The sequence below is a fragment of the Nycticebus coucang genome, chromosome 6 (genome assembly GCF_027406575.1).
Source record: "Nycticebus coucang isolate mNycCou1 chromosome 6, mNycCou1.pri, whole genome shotgun sequence".
Classification (NCBI taxonomy): Eukaryota; Metazoa; Chordata; class Mammalia; order Primates; family Lorisidae; genus Nycticebus; species Nycticebus coucang.
In genome coordinates this window covers 62,611,293-62,627,387 of record NC_069785.1, presented here as the reverse complement: position 1 = coordinate 62,627,387, position 16,095 = coordinate 62,611,293, and the positions used below count along the sequence as shown (strand labels likewise).

Below are 16,095 nucleotides of genomic sequence, written 5' to 3'. Positions count from 1 at the left end.
GGGAATTGAATTTCTTCACACGTTGCTTTTTGTCTTTTCATGATTTGTGGCTGTCCCCAGCAAAAGCCTGCGTTTACCCTTGGGTATCTCACATCCTCGTGAAAATTACTACTCATACACATTTGGTCGCTAGGGCACTCGGGAGCTCATCTGTACGGACAACACCCTGCTCCAACCCAGACCACACGGAGGGAGCAGTTCTGGGGATAGAAAGTTAGAAAGGCATAGGGAAAAATAACAACAGCAACAACGATAGATGTCATTGATTGAGGACTTACTCTGTGCCAGGCACTGTGCTGAGGGCTAATAAGCACGCTAGACGTGACAGCTCATTTCACCTTTTTGACTTCTGCTGGCTGTTGGTAAGATGTTTCTAATTGAATCTCAGCACATTATCCTCCACTGAGGATTGATCCTAATATGCTCCTCTCCTTCTTAAAATATATACTTGAATTGTTAAGAATTTTGTAACTAATGGGCTCAGCTGGTAGTTCGTCTGGGCTGCAAGGCTATCTTCAGCGTGCCAGGCTCCCGCTATTTAAAGGGCCTTTGTGTGATTTTTCCTTTGCTGTCCACTTGTGGTTAAGAAACAACTGGCACTTGTTCATCCTTTATTTTGTCACAGTGCTAGGAAACTTTATTTTTAAGGATGTGCTGCTTTATTTTTAACTTCTTGCTATTAAAAGCTTTTGATTTATTCTTGGATGGTGCAGTAAGTGCGGCTTCCTGCGGCTCCCGTTTGACTTAGGGCTTTCACTCATAGCCACTGTGGGGGTCAGCTGGAAGCCTCTAGAAGAGACATTTCTGCCCTTGAGGTTGACAGCACCACCAGGGTTCTTGGCGTTGGAGGTCAAGCCTTGCTCTAGCGCCCTCCCCCACCCCCCAAAACCGTTGAAAAGGACATAAATAGGAAAGCATCTGGCTTCTCTCATCTCGTGTGCCTTACAGTTTTTCTTCTAGTAGACTTAACATTAATCTTCTGTAGTGAGGCGTAGAGGGAAGTGTTTTATTTCTGCAGCTTCCTGGAAAGATTTGTGTGCTGGTAGAGTCAAGTTCCCATTGGAGTAGAAGGCCCAAAATTTGAGTGGTAGGCAAAAAATTGGTCCCTCAGCTGTCACTCACAGCATACAGTCTTGGAATACATTTAGGTATGTACACACAGGTACACATACAAACGCAGGAGCCTGGATCTTGAAGGAGAACAAAGCTCTCACATACCCTTCTGGAAGGAAGAATCATGATACGGTTCCAAGACCTTACAGGCTTTGCCATGTGCTGGGTGAGGTTCACCAGCACCATTCTGCTGATTCTTGCTCTCAGCCTTGGGCCAAGGAGAATCGTCGTCTTTTACCAAAAGATGTGTGTACTATTTGAGATCGTTTGTGAAGGGAATCCTAGAAGCTAAACAGAACCTCCCCATTTGAAAGGAGTTGTTTATAAACTGCAGGAGAAAGGCATGCATTATAGAGCACTTTGGGATGTGGACACCGGCTGCCTGGGGGATGAACATGAAGAGCTTGGGCACAGCCCGCAGAAGTGAGAGAGGCTGGGAGAGACATCTGAGTTGATGTTTCTTGCATGCCAGATTTCTCCATGGAAGGAACGGCTGTGTTTTATTTATCAAACATTGCCAGCACGTCGTTAGTGCAAAGTTCTCTGCTGGACACTATAAGAAACAGGAAGTTGAGCAGCCATAATGAGTTTAGAATAGACGTGGAAGAATTCAGTAGGTGCCCAAATGCCGTTTGAGGTTTGGACAGAGAATGGATACAGGGGAGTGTCAAGGGTAGGCTAAGTTTGGAGATACCCAACCTCAAAGTTCCAAACTGGAAAATTGGTGTTCTAATTGGGAGGCGTTGCTTTTAAATCCCCTCCTAAGTGCTGTGTGTTCCTAGGACATCGGGAAGCAGGAGAAAGTAGGCAGGGAAAGGCGCAGGCCGGGTGATTTCTAAGCTCCTTTTTTTTTTTTTTTTTGAGACAGAGTCTCAAGCTGTCGCCCTGGGTAGAGTGTCGTGGCGACACAGCTCACAGCAACCTCAAACTCTTGGGCTTAAGCAATTCTCTTGCCTCAGCCTCTCAAGTAGCTGTGATGACAGGCGCCTGCCACAATGCCTGGCTATTTTTATTTGTTGCAGTAGGCATTGTTGTTTTAGCTGGCCTGGGCCAGGTTTGAACCCGCCAGCCTCGATGTATCCGGCCGGCGCCCTACACACTGAGCTGCAGGCACCTCCAGTTCTAGCGTTCTCGACGTGTATGAATGATTCAGAGGCGACTGTCTCTGAAGCAAGCTGTACGTCACTCTCAGCTTGCAAGTACCTCCAGGGGCTAAACCCTAGAAGCTACGGGTGTTATTATAAAGCAGGAGAGAAATAAAGAAGGGAGAAAAGGGAAAGGGTGAAAAGAAACAAGAAAATTATTACAATAGGAGAGTTCAGTTATCACTCATGATTTGTAGGGAGTTTCTTTTCCGAGGAAGTATCTAAAACACACACATTGGACGGGCTTGAAATCTTAGATTCATGGTGACGGTGGAACCCTTAAGAAATTATATGCAGTCAGGAATTCAGGGGGGTGACGGGGGGCTTTTGTTTTCTCTCACATCTATACCCATTGTCCCAGTTGCATGTGGACAAATAGGTGTTTTCTTAGTTTTAGATGAAGTGTTTTGCATAGGAGAACTTCGTGACCCCACTTCCAGCCATGTGGGAGCCTCCGTTTCCCTCTGGTGACTTTAGGAAGTCATCCCTGGAACAGATGCACAAACATGTTTTACAGGATAGCAGGCCCTGAGGACTGCTTCCTAGGAGGCTCTGCACTCTGACCACCTCCCCCTTAGCCTTGACCTCGGAAGGTCGTCTGGCTCACCCTAGGTGTTATCAGCTGCTGGCAGATTATCAAGTGCCTACAGACACACAGCTTTTTGAGGAATTATACACTACTCCAGTTTCCTTTTAGTAACTGGAGGGAACAGGCCAAATCTGCTTTGATTTTCAGGGATTTGGTACAGTGAAGCACAGTTTTTATGTTTCTAACATTGGGTCTGTTGAAGAGGATATAGTTGAGGGAGTTTGACCCGAGGATCCAGAGTGGTCAAAGGCGCCCAGCCTGCTTTACAAACAGATCCTCCTTTCTTGTTTTCACTCACCGGTTTTAAAATTTTAAAGCGAGTATTTCTTACCAACCAAATTTTCCATATGATTGATTGCCTGTTTTTCTGAAGGACCTTCCATCAGCGCTGAAGTCAGCCTTATCTGGCCACCTGGAGACAGTGATTTTGGGCCTACTGAAGACACCTGCTCAGTATGATGCTTCAGAGCTAAAAGCTTCCATGAAGGTAAATGCGTGTGAGATGTCATCTCTGTCAAATCTGCTATTAATATTTGTGAATTACAGCTTTCTGGAAGTAATTAGGTGATTTTCAGTTTTGTCGAATTCTCATTTGGAACCTTTTTTTTTTTTTTTTTAATGAACTGAAGCTCCAACTCTCAGGATTGGTACCAAAAATATTTCAGTTACTTGTTTTACGACTGTAAAGAAATTCCGTGGTGCTGAGAAGTCAGTTACCAGCTGCTGCTACTACTCAGCACCTGGGCAATTGGAATACCATTTGGGAAAACTACTTCCTTGATTACACTTCCTCCTTAAAAAAGCTATGTTGTGATGTTAAGGCGAAAGAAAAACTCATAGCTTTTGTTAAGTGAAGCTTGCAAAATCTGTCCATGCTCTCGTGGGTGTTTCTTCCTCTGATCTCCCCGTCAGTTCCATTGTTTGTTTCAAATTTGGGCGAAATTAGAACATCATAGTGCACATGGGGGTATTTCAGATTATGAATGGTACCTGTGTTTAGTTCAAAGTCTTGTAAGACATTTTATTTTCTATGTTTTTCTTTTGCAAAGTTGCTTTGAACATTGAATTTTAGGTGAGATTAGATAGCAAAAATTCCAGGTTAGAAACTCCTTGCATTTTGTGCATATCCGAACATACATGTTGCCGAGCATGTGGGTTCTTTTCATACTGTGCCTGCAACACTTTGGATAGTACGACACTGCCCTCTGCTGATAAAACTGGGAAAAGCCTTTGTGCTGTGGGGTGGCGGGGAGGAAGCCGTATTCCTGATTTTTTTAATTCTAAGTCTCAGTGTGTTTTCTGTGATGCCACTGTTCCTGAATTATGAACAGACTGAGCTGTAAGCCTGTCACCAGAGCCAATGTCACAGTTCAGTTGTCATCCTTTCCCCAGAGAGCACATCAAGAGTGAGGCTGCTTCACACACTGGGCATTTCGAGGGATCGAATTTGATAGTTCAGAGCTGCTGAAAGATTTGTTAAGTCTCTTTCTCCCTCTGGTTCTTCAGCTGGGCTCAAGCTGTTCTCAGCTTATTTGCACAGACTTGCTTTGAGTTTCCTAAGTAAGCTATACTGCAGGGAAGGCATGATTAGGAACGATAAAATGTCAACAGTGTTTGATGATCCTGTTTGATGAAGATAGCGCTCCTGGGAACCGAGTCTTTGGACCTTTGGTGGCATGGATGGATGGATGACCCAGCCTCTCCTGGGTTTCTTCTGACCATCAGTGCTTTAAATCAGTTTATCCTGTTTTCATCAAGAATCCATTTAGATGTGATTTGTATGGTTTTACTAGTATCTATTACTAGGTATTAGTGACTTGAAACAGACCTGTTTGAACTGTCAGGCACTGTTATAATAATCTATGTAATTGGGCCCAGTGAAAGGTGCTTTAACTGCTAAATCTTTGACCTTGTGCCAGCTCTTCCATTAGCTATTACAATCGAGTACCCCTCTGAAATCCATAAAGCTTGAAGTGACATTCACTGAACTATGCTATAAAAAAAAAAAATATGTTTTGACTTCTGGCAATACCAGTGGCAGTATCTGCCATATGTTACAGTAGAAGTTGCCCTTGTGATAGGAATTGTGGACAATCTGTGGAAAGCTTGGGCCAAGTTTTGGAAATTGCCAAGGTCACCTTTGAATGAGGAGATTAAAACACTATTAGAACTCTCAGATACTACCTCTGATAGGTGTTTCAGTGATGGATGGAAACAAATCTTTTATTATTCTGCCTGTCTGCCATTTCCACAGTGTCAGGGGATAGCATTTCTTCCAATGCATGAGTTATTTTTAGAGTATATTTCTATCATCCTCGAGATTAAAAAACTGGCCCTCCCTAAAATATTCAAAGAGGCTCAGTAGACGTTTGATAACATTTGTATAGAATGCTGTGTGGACCTTTTGCTATCAAGGAAATAATTGGGGGCTTTGCTGAAACCTCTACAAATCATGATTAAAAACTGGTAGAATAGCCATTGGCTCAAAGATTAGATGAAGAATAAAATTCAAAATTAACCATTAACCTGAGGCTTAGTTTGTATCACACAAGCTACATTTTCAGGAGCATATAAACTCTAATAAGTTTAATTAATAGCTAACACACTTTTCATGTGGATAAGTAAGTTTCTTATTGTATTAACACCTTATAATTGATTTACATTTTAAACAGTTGTAATTCTACTTAGTTCAAAGTGATATTTCCATATTCAGAAAGACAAGTATTAAAGAATCCTGATTATTCAATCTTGACTTTGATCATGAAGCCAGCTTTGAAATACATGTTTCATCGAGTCCTTTCAAGCTAGCTAGCACGCTCAAAAGTGTCTATATTAAATTTGAATACATCACCCATCAAATTCTTATTCTTTAGTAGCGTGTTGGTATCTAGGTTTATTTGGCACTTCATTACTTCCTTTTGCTTCCCTAAAATGCCTGAAGAGTGCATAATAATCAAGCCAAAGAATGAAATTTTTAACATTAACCCAATTTTACATTTCAAAGAGGCGAAGCTAAAAATTTTATCTTAACTCTACCTTTCCTCGTAAAAAGACTTACTCTGACCTAATGATGCTAACGAAATGACAATATACACTCTTTATACTCTTTTATTTTAAATTAGCGAGAAGAATTGTTTAATGAAGGAAGTTCTTATCTACGGAAATAGTGTGTGGTTATTATAGAAACTGAAAAATAAAGAAAAATAGAAGAAGAAAAAGTGACTTGTTATAAACCCATCACCAAAAGGCAACCACTTTCAACATTTTAGTGCATTTCATTGGTGTCTCTTCCTGTTCAATATATATATATTTTTCAAATGTAAGTTGAACTTAAAGATGCCACGTATCACATCATGTGCTCTGGTGAGGCATTTTTTAAAGGAATACAAAATACCATTTCTTTGTGCTGAGGGTATAGTGCAGCGTCTTCAGTGGGAATGTAGGAAAGAGAATGCCGAGAGACTAGTACACATCTACAGTTTACTTGATGGAGATCAGAGAAGTAGGCTAGGGGTGGAGAAGCCATTCCCTGCTGAGCTGCCTTCTCGCTGGTTCACAGGGGCTGGGGACTGACGAGGACTCCCTCATTGAGATCATCTGCTCCAGGACCAACCAGGAGCTGCAGGAAATTAACAGAGTCTACAAGGAAAGTGAGTATCCCTATTTCTATGACTTGTCCTCTTAGCCCCAATTCTGTGACTCTGTCGTGGCTACCTGGCTTCGTGTTCAGGAGAGGATGTCTGGATTATAGGGATGCAGATTGCCTGCCTCCTTGACCATTCAGGCAAGGTCGAGGTCTTGGCTGTGGTCAAGGTCTCTCTCTGTTTCCTCCTCATTGCCTGCATTTTGAATGTTACATTCCACTAGAACTTCTGTAAAAGGCTAGGCAGGAAGGAAAGGAAAGGAGAGAAAACAAAATTTATTTTAAGGAAAGATCTGATGAGGAGAACTAGAAAGCATTATACAGGGATTCCATATATTGGGTGCTGTTCGGTCTCTGGGTAAGAGATTCCCAGCTCTGAACAGTGGATAATTGAAGAGTGATTACAAGAGACCCCGGTGGACCTGTGCGCACTGAGCAGCATAGGGGGCTGTGGGTAGAAGGGACAGTGCAGTGTACTTTGCTACTGCGCTTATTTTAAGTTGATGTAGGCAAACGTATTTGGGGGGCATGTATATTTTGGTGTATGTATACAATGTGTAATGATCAAGTTAGGGTGATGGGAGTAGCCATCACCTCACACATTTACTTTTCTCTGTTTCGGGAACATTATAATTCATCTCTAGTAACTGCACTTCAGTATAGATGTTATTTTGAATACTGAAATACACATTAAAAGAATTATTCATACTAGTTTTTGCCATTTGCATTTTCCCAATCACTGGATAATAAAGCACAATTACATGACTGTGTGTGCTTGGGTGCAGCCCTCCAAATTTCTTGATGTTCAGAATGCATACTTATAGTCAAGAAAGTCGGGACCTAGTATTTTAACTGCAGAAAAAGTCACTGGTCAAAGGTGAGTCTGAGGATCCCTGGGTTGATGTAACCCTGTCTGTTCCTCGTCCCTGATAATCACCCTGGCTCTCATAAAGGTACAAGCCAGTCTAGAGAGTCTGCCCTTAGTCTGGGTCAAGAAGGGTGGAGCTGTCCAGCTGACACAGCTGTTCTGCTTTTCTGAGTCTTCGTGGGGACAGGGGTGATTGGGATGGGTGAGGATGGGAAGTGAAAAACCAGATGTGTTCTCTTCCAAGTGTACAAGACTGACCTGGAGAAGGACATTGTTTCTGACACATCTGGAGACTTCCGCAAGCTGATGGTTGCCCTCGCGAAGGTTGGTTTCCGGTTTATTTCTCTGCCCTTGCTTCCTCCCAAGGCAAGTCACATACCTCATTTTATACTAGGGAGTGAATTAACTAAATCCTCTGTGCCTGCATCAGACATTCAGCCGCAGTTTCGACAGTGGCTTTGCACTGTCGCTGCAGAGTTGTCATTTTTGTATAATAGGATTTCTTATCCTGCAAAACCGCATGGACTTTGGGGGCCAGAGGAGGAAATGGGTGGCTCTCAAGTCCTGGCCTGGACTTACGTGCCAGCCCTGGTCTCATGACCAAGGGAAGGTTACTTTGCCTCTGCCAGTGACTGCATAGGACCCCGTGGGAAGTGACCTTCTTGTTTCTTTCCCCTGGTCTCCCTTCTTAGAGGAGGAGTTGCCCATGTGTCCCTTTTTCTGGAGTGTGAGGGCGTCTTTATGGGGCTGAATGCTAATGTTAGCACATTAACATGGAGGAAAGCCCTTTCCCCTATGAGTCTCAAGTTCCGGTTGGTGTGTAACTTAATGCCTACATGCCAGAGGAGGGAAGAGAAATTATTTTCTCAAAGAGCCCTGATGGCAAATGATCAGCAGTGTGCAGCGTCCCGGCCCACTCACATCACCGTTACCACACCAGCTCCCTGGCTCTCCCCTTCCCTCTCCCACCTGCCCTGTGTACAGACTTCTTAGAAATACATTTTCACCATTTTACTCACTTGTTCAAAACTCATTTCTGCTACTTCAAATCCAAAGTCTCAACTGCCTTTAAAGGTCCTGCAGTGACAGTGCAAACCTGCTGTCAGAAATGCAGGTGAATTTCTGATGCAGACACAAAAGATTTAGGTAATTCACTCTCAAGTTTAAAATGAGGTATGTGGCTTGGCCCGCCCTCCCTTCATCTTTGTCTGGCTTCTCTCCTGCTCAGCTCTGCTTGGCGGGACAGCACCCCCACACCTGCAAGCGTGCTCTGCCCCTGCCTGTGCTGGCCGCTGGGCAGAATGGTGCTCTTCCCCTGCCCTTCACCAGCCACATCCGACTCACGTTCAAGCCCTACCCCATTGTTCTTACTCTGCTGACTTCACTCTCTGAGAGTTTCTATAGATTATCATGTTGTTTTTCCATTTGTTCTATGCTTATTTCTCCATCTGATTGCAAACTCTCTGAGGAAAGGAACTAAATCTCATTAGCTTTTTTGGGGGGGCAGGGATGAGAATTCTGTAAGGTCTCCTCTGCTCAGGACTAGGTACAAAGGAGGGGGGTGGATGGTGACGAGGCACACCACCCAGTTACCATTCCCTGGTCCTATCTAGACCTCAAAGTGAAGAAAAATTTAAAGTGGTTGTTTGTTCAGGATATCAAGTAATGGCTTACCTAAGTTGGGAAATATTTCTAGTTTAAAATATACAGAGAAACAGATTTGATATTCTTCATTTTTGTACCGTAGGGTAGAAGAGCAGAGGATGGCTCAGTCATTGATTATGAACTGATTGACCAAGACGCCCGGGTAAGTTCTGAGCTTTTTGCTTTGCGCTTCTGTTTTCTGTTAAGTCTCCGGATAGTCTGTGTAGTGATCTATTCCTTTGTAAGGCAAAACACCCCAAACACAGGTGCTTAAAACAGCAGACACTTAGTATCTCTCATTTTATGTGGGTTAGGGACTGAGGAGTGGCTCATCCTGACAGTCCTGGCTCAGGGTCTCTTGCGAGGCTACTGACAAAATGTTGGCTAGGGTTGCAGTCATCTGACGGCTTGACTGGATCAGGGATCTACTTCCAAGGTGACACACCCCCATGACTGTTGGCAGGACACCTTACAATCCCTCCTCGTAGGCTTCTCTGCGGGGTTGCTTGCGTGTCCGCACAACATGGCAGTGAGTAAAGAGGAAACCACAGTGTCTTTTGTGACCTAATCTCAGAAATCACACATTGTCACTTCTGTCACAGTCTTTCCATTGGGAGTGAGTCACTGAGTCTAGCTCATAGTCAATGGGAGAGGACTAGGGCTTTACCTTTACCTTTGGAAGGGAGGAATATCAGACAATTTGTGGTCGTATCTTAAACCCACCACAGTCTGACAGCAATAGTTATTAAAAGATATTCCTGGTATTAATTACAGGATCAATAGCTGACTTGTATCTGCTCGCTCAGGCTTTGCTGCATGGCGGCAGGAGTCTGTGCAGGGTGTGAGCCGGCTGTGCACACTGCTGTGCGTGTATTTCAAGGGAGCGAGTGAGTGGGGAGCAGGAGAAGATGGTGAAGGCACCGCCGGGGGCTGGACGGCTCCTCTTCCTCCTGCTGGGGAGAGGGAGGGCAGCAGAGGCCCAGCCTTCCTTTCCAGCTAAATAGCACTTCTACCAGTTCTAATTTCATGATCTTTGAGCACTATTTGTTATGCTCATTCAAGCTGCTACGAATGGCGTTCCTTATTCAGTTGTCTCAAAGCAGGTCACCATAGCTACAGAAAAGAATTCATTTTAGTGCAATCTCATCACTAGGTGATGAAAAAAAGTCATCTTGTCGTCAGGACATTTGCAATAGAGTGTTTACTGCAGCTTCATTTACAATCGCCAAGATATGGAATCAACCCAAGTGCCCATTAACCCATGAATGGATATGTGTGCCACGGAATACTACACAGCCATAAAACGAGGGAGACTTTACATCTTTTGGGTTAACCTGGATAGAGATGGAGAACATTCTTTAGTAAAGTATCACAAGAACAGAAAAGCGAATAGCCAGGGTACTCAATACTGCCATGAAGTCAGTAGATGATCTAATGTGCACGCCCACACCAGAGAAAAACTCAGTTTCATTCAAGCTGGGAGGAGGGGCAGAGAGAGGGGGCTGGTGTGCTCTCACCTAATGGGCACAAGGTCAGGGTCACAACGACAGCAGGGACCTTACCCAACAAATGCCAAGAGTGTAACTCCTATCTGTTATAATATTTGTTTGTGCCCTCATATTCATCTGAAATTAAAATAAAGAAATAAAAAAATTAAAAAACTTTCATTTTGGTTTTAAAATTCAGTATATTCCACAGCGAGCCCTTTTAGGGGGTGGTAAAGTTGGGTTTTTGCAATACTGAATGGCTATCCACGTTTGCATCAGCCTCTTTTCCTCCTGCCCTTCCTGCCATTGTTAGCGTTAGTTGTAGCCCCTAAATTTTCCAGAAGCTGAAAATGAGATTGGACCAGCTCCTTTTGTGGCTCCCGTCATTTCCTGAGTCTCTAGGAAGTAGCTGTCTTCAGTCGAGGGCCTCTGGCCTCTGCGGATGTGCTAACGAACTCATGAGGTCCTTTATGCGAACAGGAGCTCTTGGCCCTCCTGTTTCTGTTCAGGGAAGTAGATTGTGTGGCCCTGACCTCATGGACAATCTGCGGTCTCAAATTCTATTTGTTGGTGCCTGAGGACGACTGCTTGTGATTAAGACCTTTGACCTAACTAGTACATTTTTGCCCATGTCTGCGGTGCAGTCATCTGGTCTCCTGTGGCATTTTCAATGTGTAGCTTTGTGGGTTTTCTGCCTGGCATTTCTTACGACCTTGCTCTGGCTTGTGTGGTTCACTTTTCCTGGTTGGTTGTGTTCGCAGGATCTCTATGATGCTGGAGTGAAGAGGAAAGGAACCGATGTTCCCAAGTGGATCAGCATTATGACGGAGCGGAGTGTGTGCCATCTCCAGAAAGGTGGGCAATGGTCGAGGGGGTGTGAGGGCCTGGGGGTGGCCTCATGCCTGTCTGCACTGGGGCTGGGGCTCCCGGAACAAGGTTGTCTTCCACTTGGCACTCTCCTGGGCCCACCCATTTCCCCTCCGTAAGTCCTCCCTCTGCCAGCTGGTTTCCATGTTTGGGGCATGAGCTTCCTGCCCTGTCTTGTTCGATGGTCATTTTGTCCTGTCCTATTTGTTGAAGCCATGGACTCTACTGGGTACTGCGTACTGTTACTCAGGGGAGTTGGAGATAGTCAAAATATTCAGGACAGGTGCAGGGTCCGGCTGTTCCAGGACATGCTGGTGCACTGTTAGCTGTGGTTACCATGGCAACTCCTGGGGGGGGGGGTTCATCGTGGTGCATGACTGTGTGGGTGATGACTGACATCTTTGACTGACAACTCTGATCTGATAACTATGTGCCACTTCTCCTCAGTATTTGATAGGTATAAGAGTTACAGCCCTTATGACATGTTGGAGAGCATCAAGAAGGAGGTCAAGGGAGACTTGGAGAATGCGTTCCTGAACTTGGGTGAGTGTTCTGGCTTCTGCCTCTGGGGACGGCACCTTTCAGTGGACAGTGCTGAAGCGTCTTGACTATATAAATATCAGGATGTGATAGTGAAGAAGGGCCTGAACAGGCAGAGCCAATTATTGCCAGGAGCACCAAGACAACGGGAGAAAGGAGGGCTGCGCTGGGGAAACTCAACGCCGGCCCTTGGGTTTCTGCAGCCTTGAGTCCAGCCCACAGTAGATTTCAGAGGGTTCCTGGACTTCCCTTAGCCTTGCCTGTTTTGCAGCCCATTTCTGTTGCCTCCGGGTCATTTTAGTTTGTGGCCTGGGGTCATGGTTGGGGAGAGAGAAGTAGCTATTCCTCCTGACTCTTCTCCCTTCTCTCCTCAGTCCAGTGCATTCAGAACAGGCCCCTGTACTTTGCCGATCGGCTGTATGACTCCATGAAGGTAAGAGCTTTTAGGCTTTAGGGTTTTCTTTTGGGTCCCAAACTAAGTCACCTTGACTAGTGGCTGGAGAAAAGGGTCCTCTCAGTGAGAGGGGCTACTGGGCTACTGGGCTCTGGTTGTATCTGATGGGTGACAAAATCAGAAGTCCACCTTCTTTCTCCCTCCACTGCTTAAAGACAGGTGTGTGTCTGCAAGCAGAAAATAGAGTCCCGTGGGAGAGAAAGACATGAGATGGTAGATGTGTCTGAGTCCTGCTCTGGTGTTTCAGTGGTTTCCTCAAAGTAAAGATTAGTGAAAAAGGGAGAGATTATTAAGAATCCACTAGACAGTTGACGTGTGCTACTATTTTATTTTAAATCATTGCAAAACAACCTCTGCGGCTTATCAGGTTATCTTTATAGATGAGATGAGGTTGTATAGGCCAGATTTGCACGTGGCTCTGTCTGACTCGAAAGCCAGCCCTGCAACTCTCCCTTGAATGAACTGCCTCTTCCCACGAAGCCATCTGGTTTTCCATGCCTCAAATGCACCGCATGTTTCCCAGCTTCCAGAGTGTTGCCATTTCTTCTAGGAGCATCTCCCCCGTCTCCTCTGGTGGTTCTACATCAGATGTGACGCATGGGTGCCCTGGGCTGGGGCTCTGGCTGTGAACTCAGTGGTCCTTACTACTCATACCATTTAAAAATGGCAGGCCCGGAAACAAGGGTGTTGGTGTGTCCCCTCTGAGCCCTGAGCTTGAGAAACCGTTCGTTACATATGTAAACTCCCAGACTTCTTGAACTGAGCCTTGCAGTCGTAGGGCACTCAGGATACATTTATTGCATATACAGAGTGGGAGTTTGTGCTGACTAAATCTGGGTGTGTGTGGAATTCCAAGATGTTCATTTTTCTTAAGGAAATAATGTCACTGTTGCAATCTCTTAGAGGGCAGCATCAAGAATTCAGATCAGTTCCACATGCAAGAACACATACTATAGGCTGAGTGTCCCTTATCGGAAATGCTCGAGACCAGAAGTATTTCAGGTTTTTTTGGATTTTGGAATATTTGTATATACGTAATGAGATAGCGTAGGGATGAGACCCAAGTATAAACATCAAGTTCATTTATGTTGCATGTACATCTGATACACGTAGCCCAAAGGTAATTGTATACAATATTTTAAATAATTTTGTTCATGAAACAAAGCTTGTGTTAAGTACAATGTGTGGGATTTTCCACTTGTGGTATCATATTGGCGTTCAAAAACTCTTGGATGTTGGAGCGTTTCATATTTCAGGCTTTTGGGTGAGGGATGCTCAGCCTGTAGACTCTTTGTTAGTGACAATATTCTCTGTTAGTGAATTTAACTTGGAACATTCTTTTTGACTTCCAGGGCAAGGGCACTCGTGATAAGGTCCTGATTAGAATCATGGTCTCCCGCAGTGAAGTGGACATGTTGAAAATCAGGTCTGAGTTCAAGAGAAAGTATGGCAAGTCCTTGTACTACTACATCCAGGTAAGGCCCGAGGCGGCCTGTCAAAATGATAGCAGAATGGTGATCTTCTGTTTTCTAAGTCTCTGGAGAAGAAATGCTGGTCATCAAATATCAGAAATTTATTTTGAAAGCACCATTTATGATATGTCCTGGACTCTTAGACACTCAGTCGTGTATTTTATATTTTAGACATCTGTTACTCTGCAGGGATAATTGATGTTCATAAAGATAATCTTGCAAAATTTGCTGACATCCTGCGGAGACTTGGAAGATAACTTATTATATTTCTGTGTCTTGAAACATCTTGAGATACACCTGACAACTTTAGTTTTCAGAACTCCCATGTCTCCAAGTCAGTTTAGCCTCTGCCCATTTTTGAATGATGGCCCATTGGCAAGTGTGGAGTGACGGCGTTCATGGTGGTTTCAGGCAGGCTTTGCAATTCCCTTTTCAAAAAGATCCTGAGATTTCCAAAAAGGCATGCCATGCCTTCCAGGGATGAGTTTAGAGGCAGAATTGGCCTACCAGGTTTATTAGGGCACATGTTTACAGACAGGGGACTAGTCAGAGTCTTGGGGTCTTAGCCGCTGTCTCCTCACCTCACCAGCTCATGACTTTAGGGATCTAGGAGAAGCAGAGCAAGGTGGGAAGGCATGCTGCTCTGTGCAGGGGTGAGGGCGAGGGAGGAGGGGGGAGGTGTTTGCAGGATGTCCCAGTAAGAGGTGAGGGTGAGGGAGGAGGGGGGAGGTGTGCTCAGGATGTCCCAGTAAGAGCGGCTCTGGCCACCCACCCCGTTTAGCCTCAGGACCTCACTTTCTCTCCAGTCTTAAGGGGACTTGGACGTCTTCCCTGTCTGCTCCTCTGACTACACTCACAGAGGGGCCGCTGGCTGTGACCTCGGTGCGGCCTGCCAGGCCTTTTTGTGTCTTGCGGGTCCTGCAGAATCTGTTCTGTGTTGGGGGGAGAGGCTCTGCTATACACTGAGGTTGTTTACACGCTGTTCTTGGGGGTTTGGTCTTTTCCCTGATACCATATTTCTTTCTTTTCTGGGCCATTTGCAGCAAGACACTAAGGGTGACTACCAGAAAGCGCTGCTGTACCTGTGCGGGGGAGATGACTGAAGCCGGGCCCGGCACCAGCATCCAGGAACACGCTCCCTGTGCTTCCAGCTAACAGGCCTAGAAAACCAGCTTGCGCCTAACAGCCCCCATGGCAGTCCCTGTGAGGATGAAGTTAGCATTGCCCCCAGCCTTACTTTAGCTGCCTGAGCATCGCCTGGCTTTCTTGTCTAGTCTCTCCTTTAAGCCAAAGAAATGAACATTCCAAGGAGTGGGAAGCGAAGTCTGTGATGTGAAACACTTTGCCTCTTGTGTCCTGTGTCATAAACAGATGAATAAACTGAATTTTTACTTTAGAAATGAGTCCTTTGTTGGCCTTGCTTTCAGTTTAATTGTTTGAAAATTAAATGTACTTAAGGGTTGTATTGTTCAGCTGTAAGTTTGTCCCTAGAAGAAGAAAGCTCTAGAATTGAGCTACCCAGGATAGCCACTATCCAGATATGGCTATTTAAATTTAAATGAAATGAAATACAATTAAACTTCCATGTCTGAATCACTGTCCACATTTCGAACGTTCAGTGTCCACGTGTGGTTAGCAGTTGGTGTTTTGGACATGCAGGTAGAGAGTATTTTTAGCATCACAGAATGTCCTGAGGGCAGCGCTGCTCTGTGCCCCAGGGATGAGCGATCCCGTCCCAGGATGACCCTTCACCTGCTCATCTTTCTACAGGCAAAACAAGCATCACTGGTGGCCACAGACCAGGGAGAGGGGTGGGATAAGGTGGAGGATTCTGTTCAGCAAATATTACAACTGTAAATCTCACTAGACATACAGAAATAAATAACCTGCCCCAACCTCAAGGACTCACCCTTCCATGAATCAGGCTACTACAGCATTCCGGTAAAGGAAATCTAACACAGGTGGATTGAGGGTTCAGAGGAGAAAGGGGTTTTGTTTGGGAGGATTGAGAAAGGCAACAAAGAGGACGGACACCTGTGAGTTGTGCTCTGAAGTCTAAGGTGGAGTCTCACAGCGGGGGGGCCTGTGCAGGTTCTTAGGGCCCCGATAACAGACAGTAAGTGGTTCATGCAACTGGTACAAAGGTCACAAAGTCCACAGACGGTACCGAGAGAATAATCTGTGCGTGGACAGACTCCGCACGATAAGCATGTATCCGTGCAGGCCGTGCCCAGATTATGAATGAGACAGGTTATATAGCTTTGCTCGTAAGT

The 16,095-nt window shown here is 45.0% G+C and overlaps 1 protein-coding gene across 3 annotated transcripts in view; it reads left to right on the top strand.

Annotated features, from left to right (window-relative positions):
* Positions 1 to 15,218, top strand: part of ANXA2 (annexin A2) — a 44,712-nt gene extending 29,494 nt beyond the window's left edge. For all 3 annotated transcript variants that reach the window (XM_053593343.1, XM_053593344.1, XM_053593342.1), the window contains 9 exons: positions 3,221 to 3,334; positions 6,407 to 6,497; positions 7,603 to 7,682; positions 9,106 to 9,165; positions 11,251 to 11,344; positions 11,804 to 11,899; positions 12,271 to 12,329; positions 13,703 to 13,825; positions 14,866 to 15,218. In XM_053593343.1, coding sequence (XP_053449318.1) covers positions 3,221 to 3,334; positions 6,407 to 6,497; positions 7,603 to 7,682; positions 9,106 to 9,165; positions 11,251 to 11,344; positions 11,804 to 11,899; positions 12,271 to 12,329; positions 13,703 to 13,825; positions 14,866 to 14,925 — 777 coding nt within the window. In that variant the 3' untranslated portion in view covers positions 14,926 to 15,218. The remainder of the gene's footprint in view (positions 1 to 3,220; positions 3,335 to 6,406; positions 6,498 to 7,602; positions 7,683 to 9,105; positions 9,166 to 11,250; positions 11,345 to 11,803; positions 11,900 to 12,270; positions 12,330 to 13,702; positions 13,826 to 14,865) is intronic.
* Positions 15,219 to 16,095: the final 877 nt, after the last annotated feature.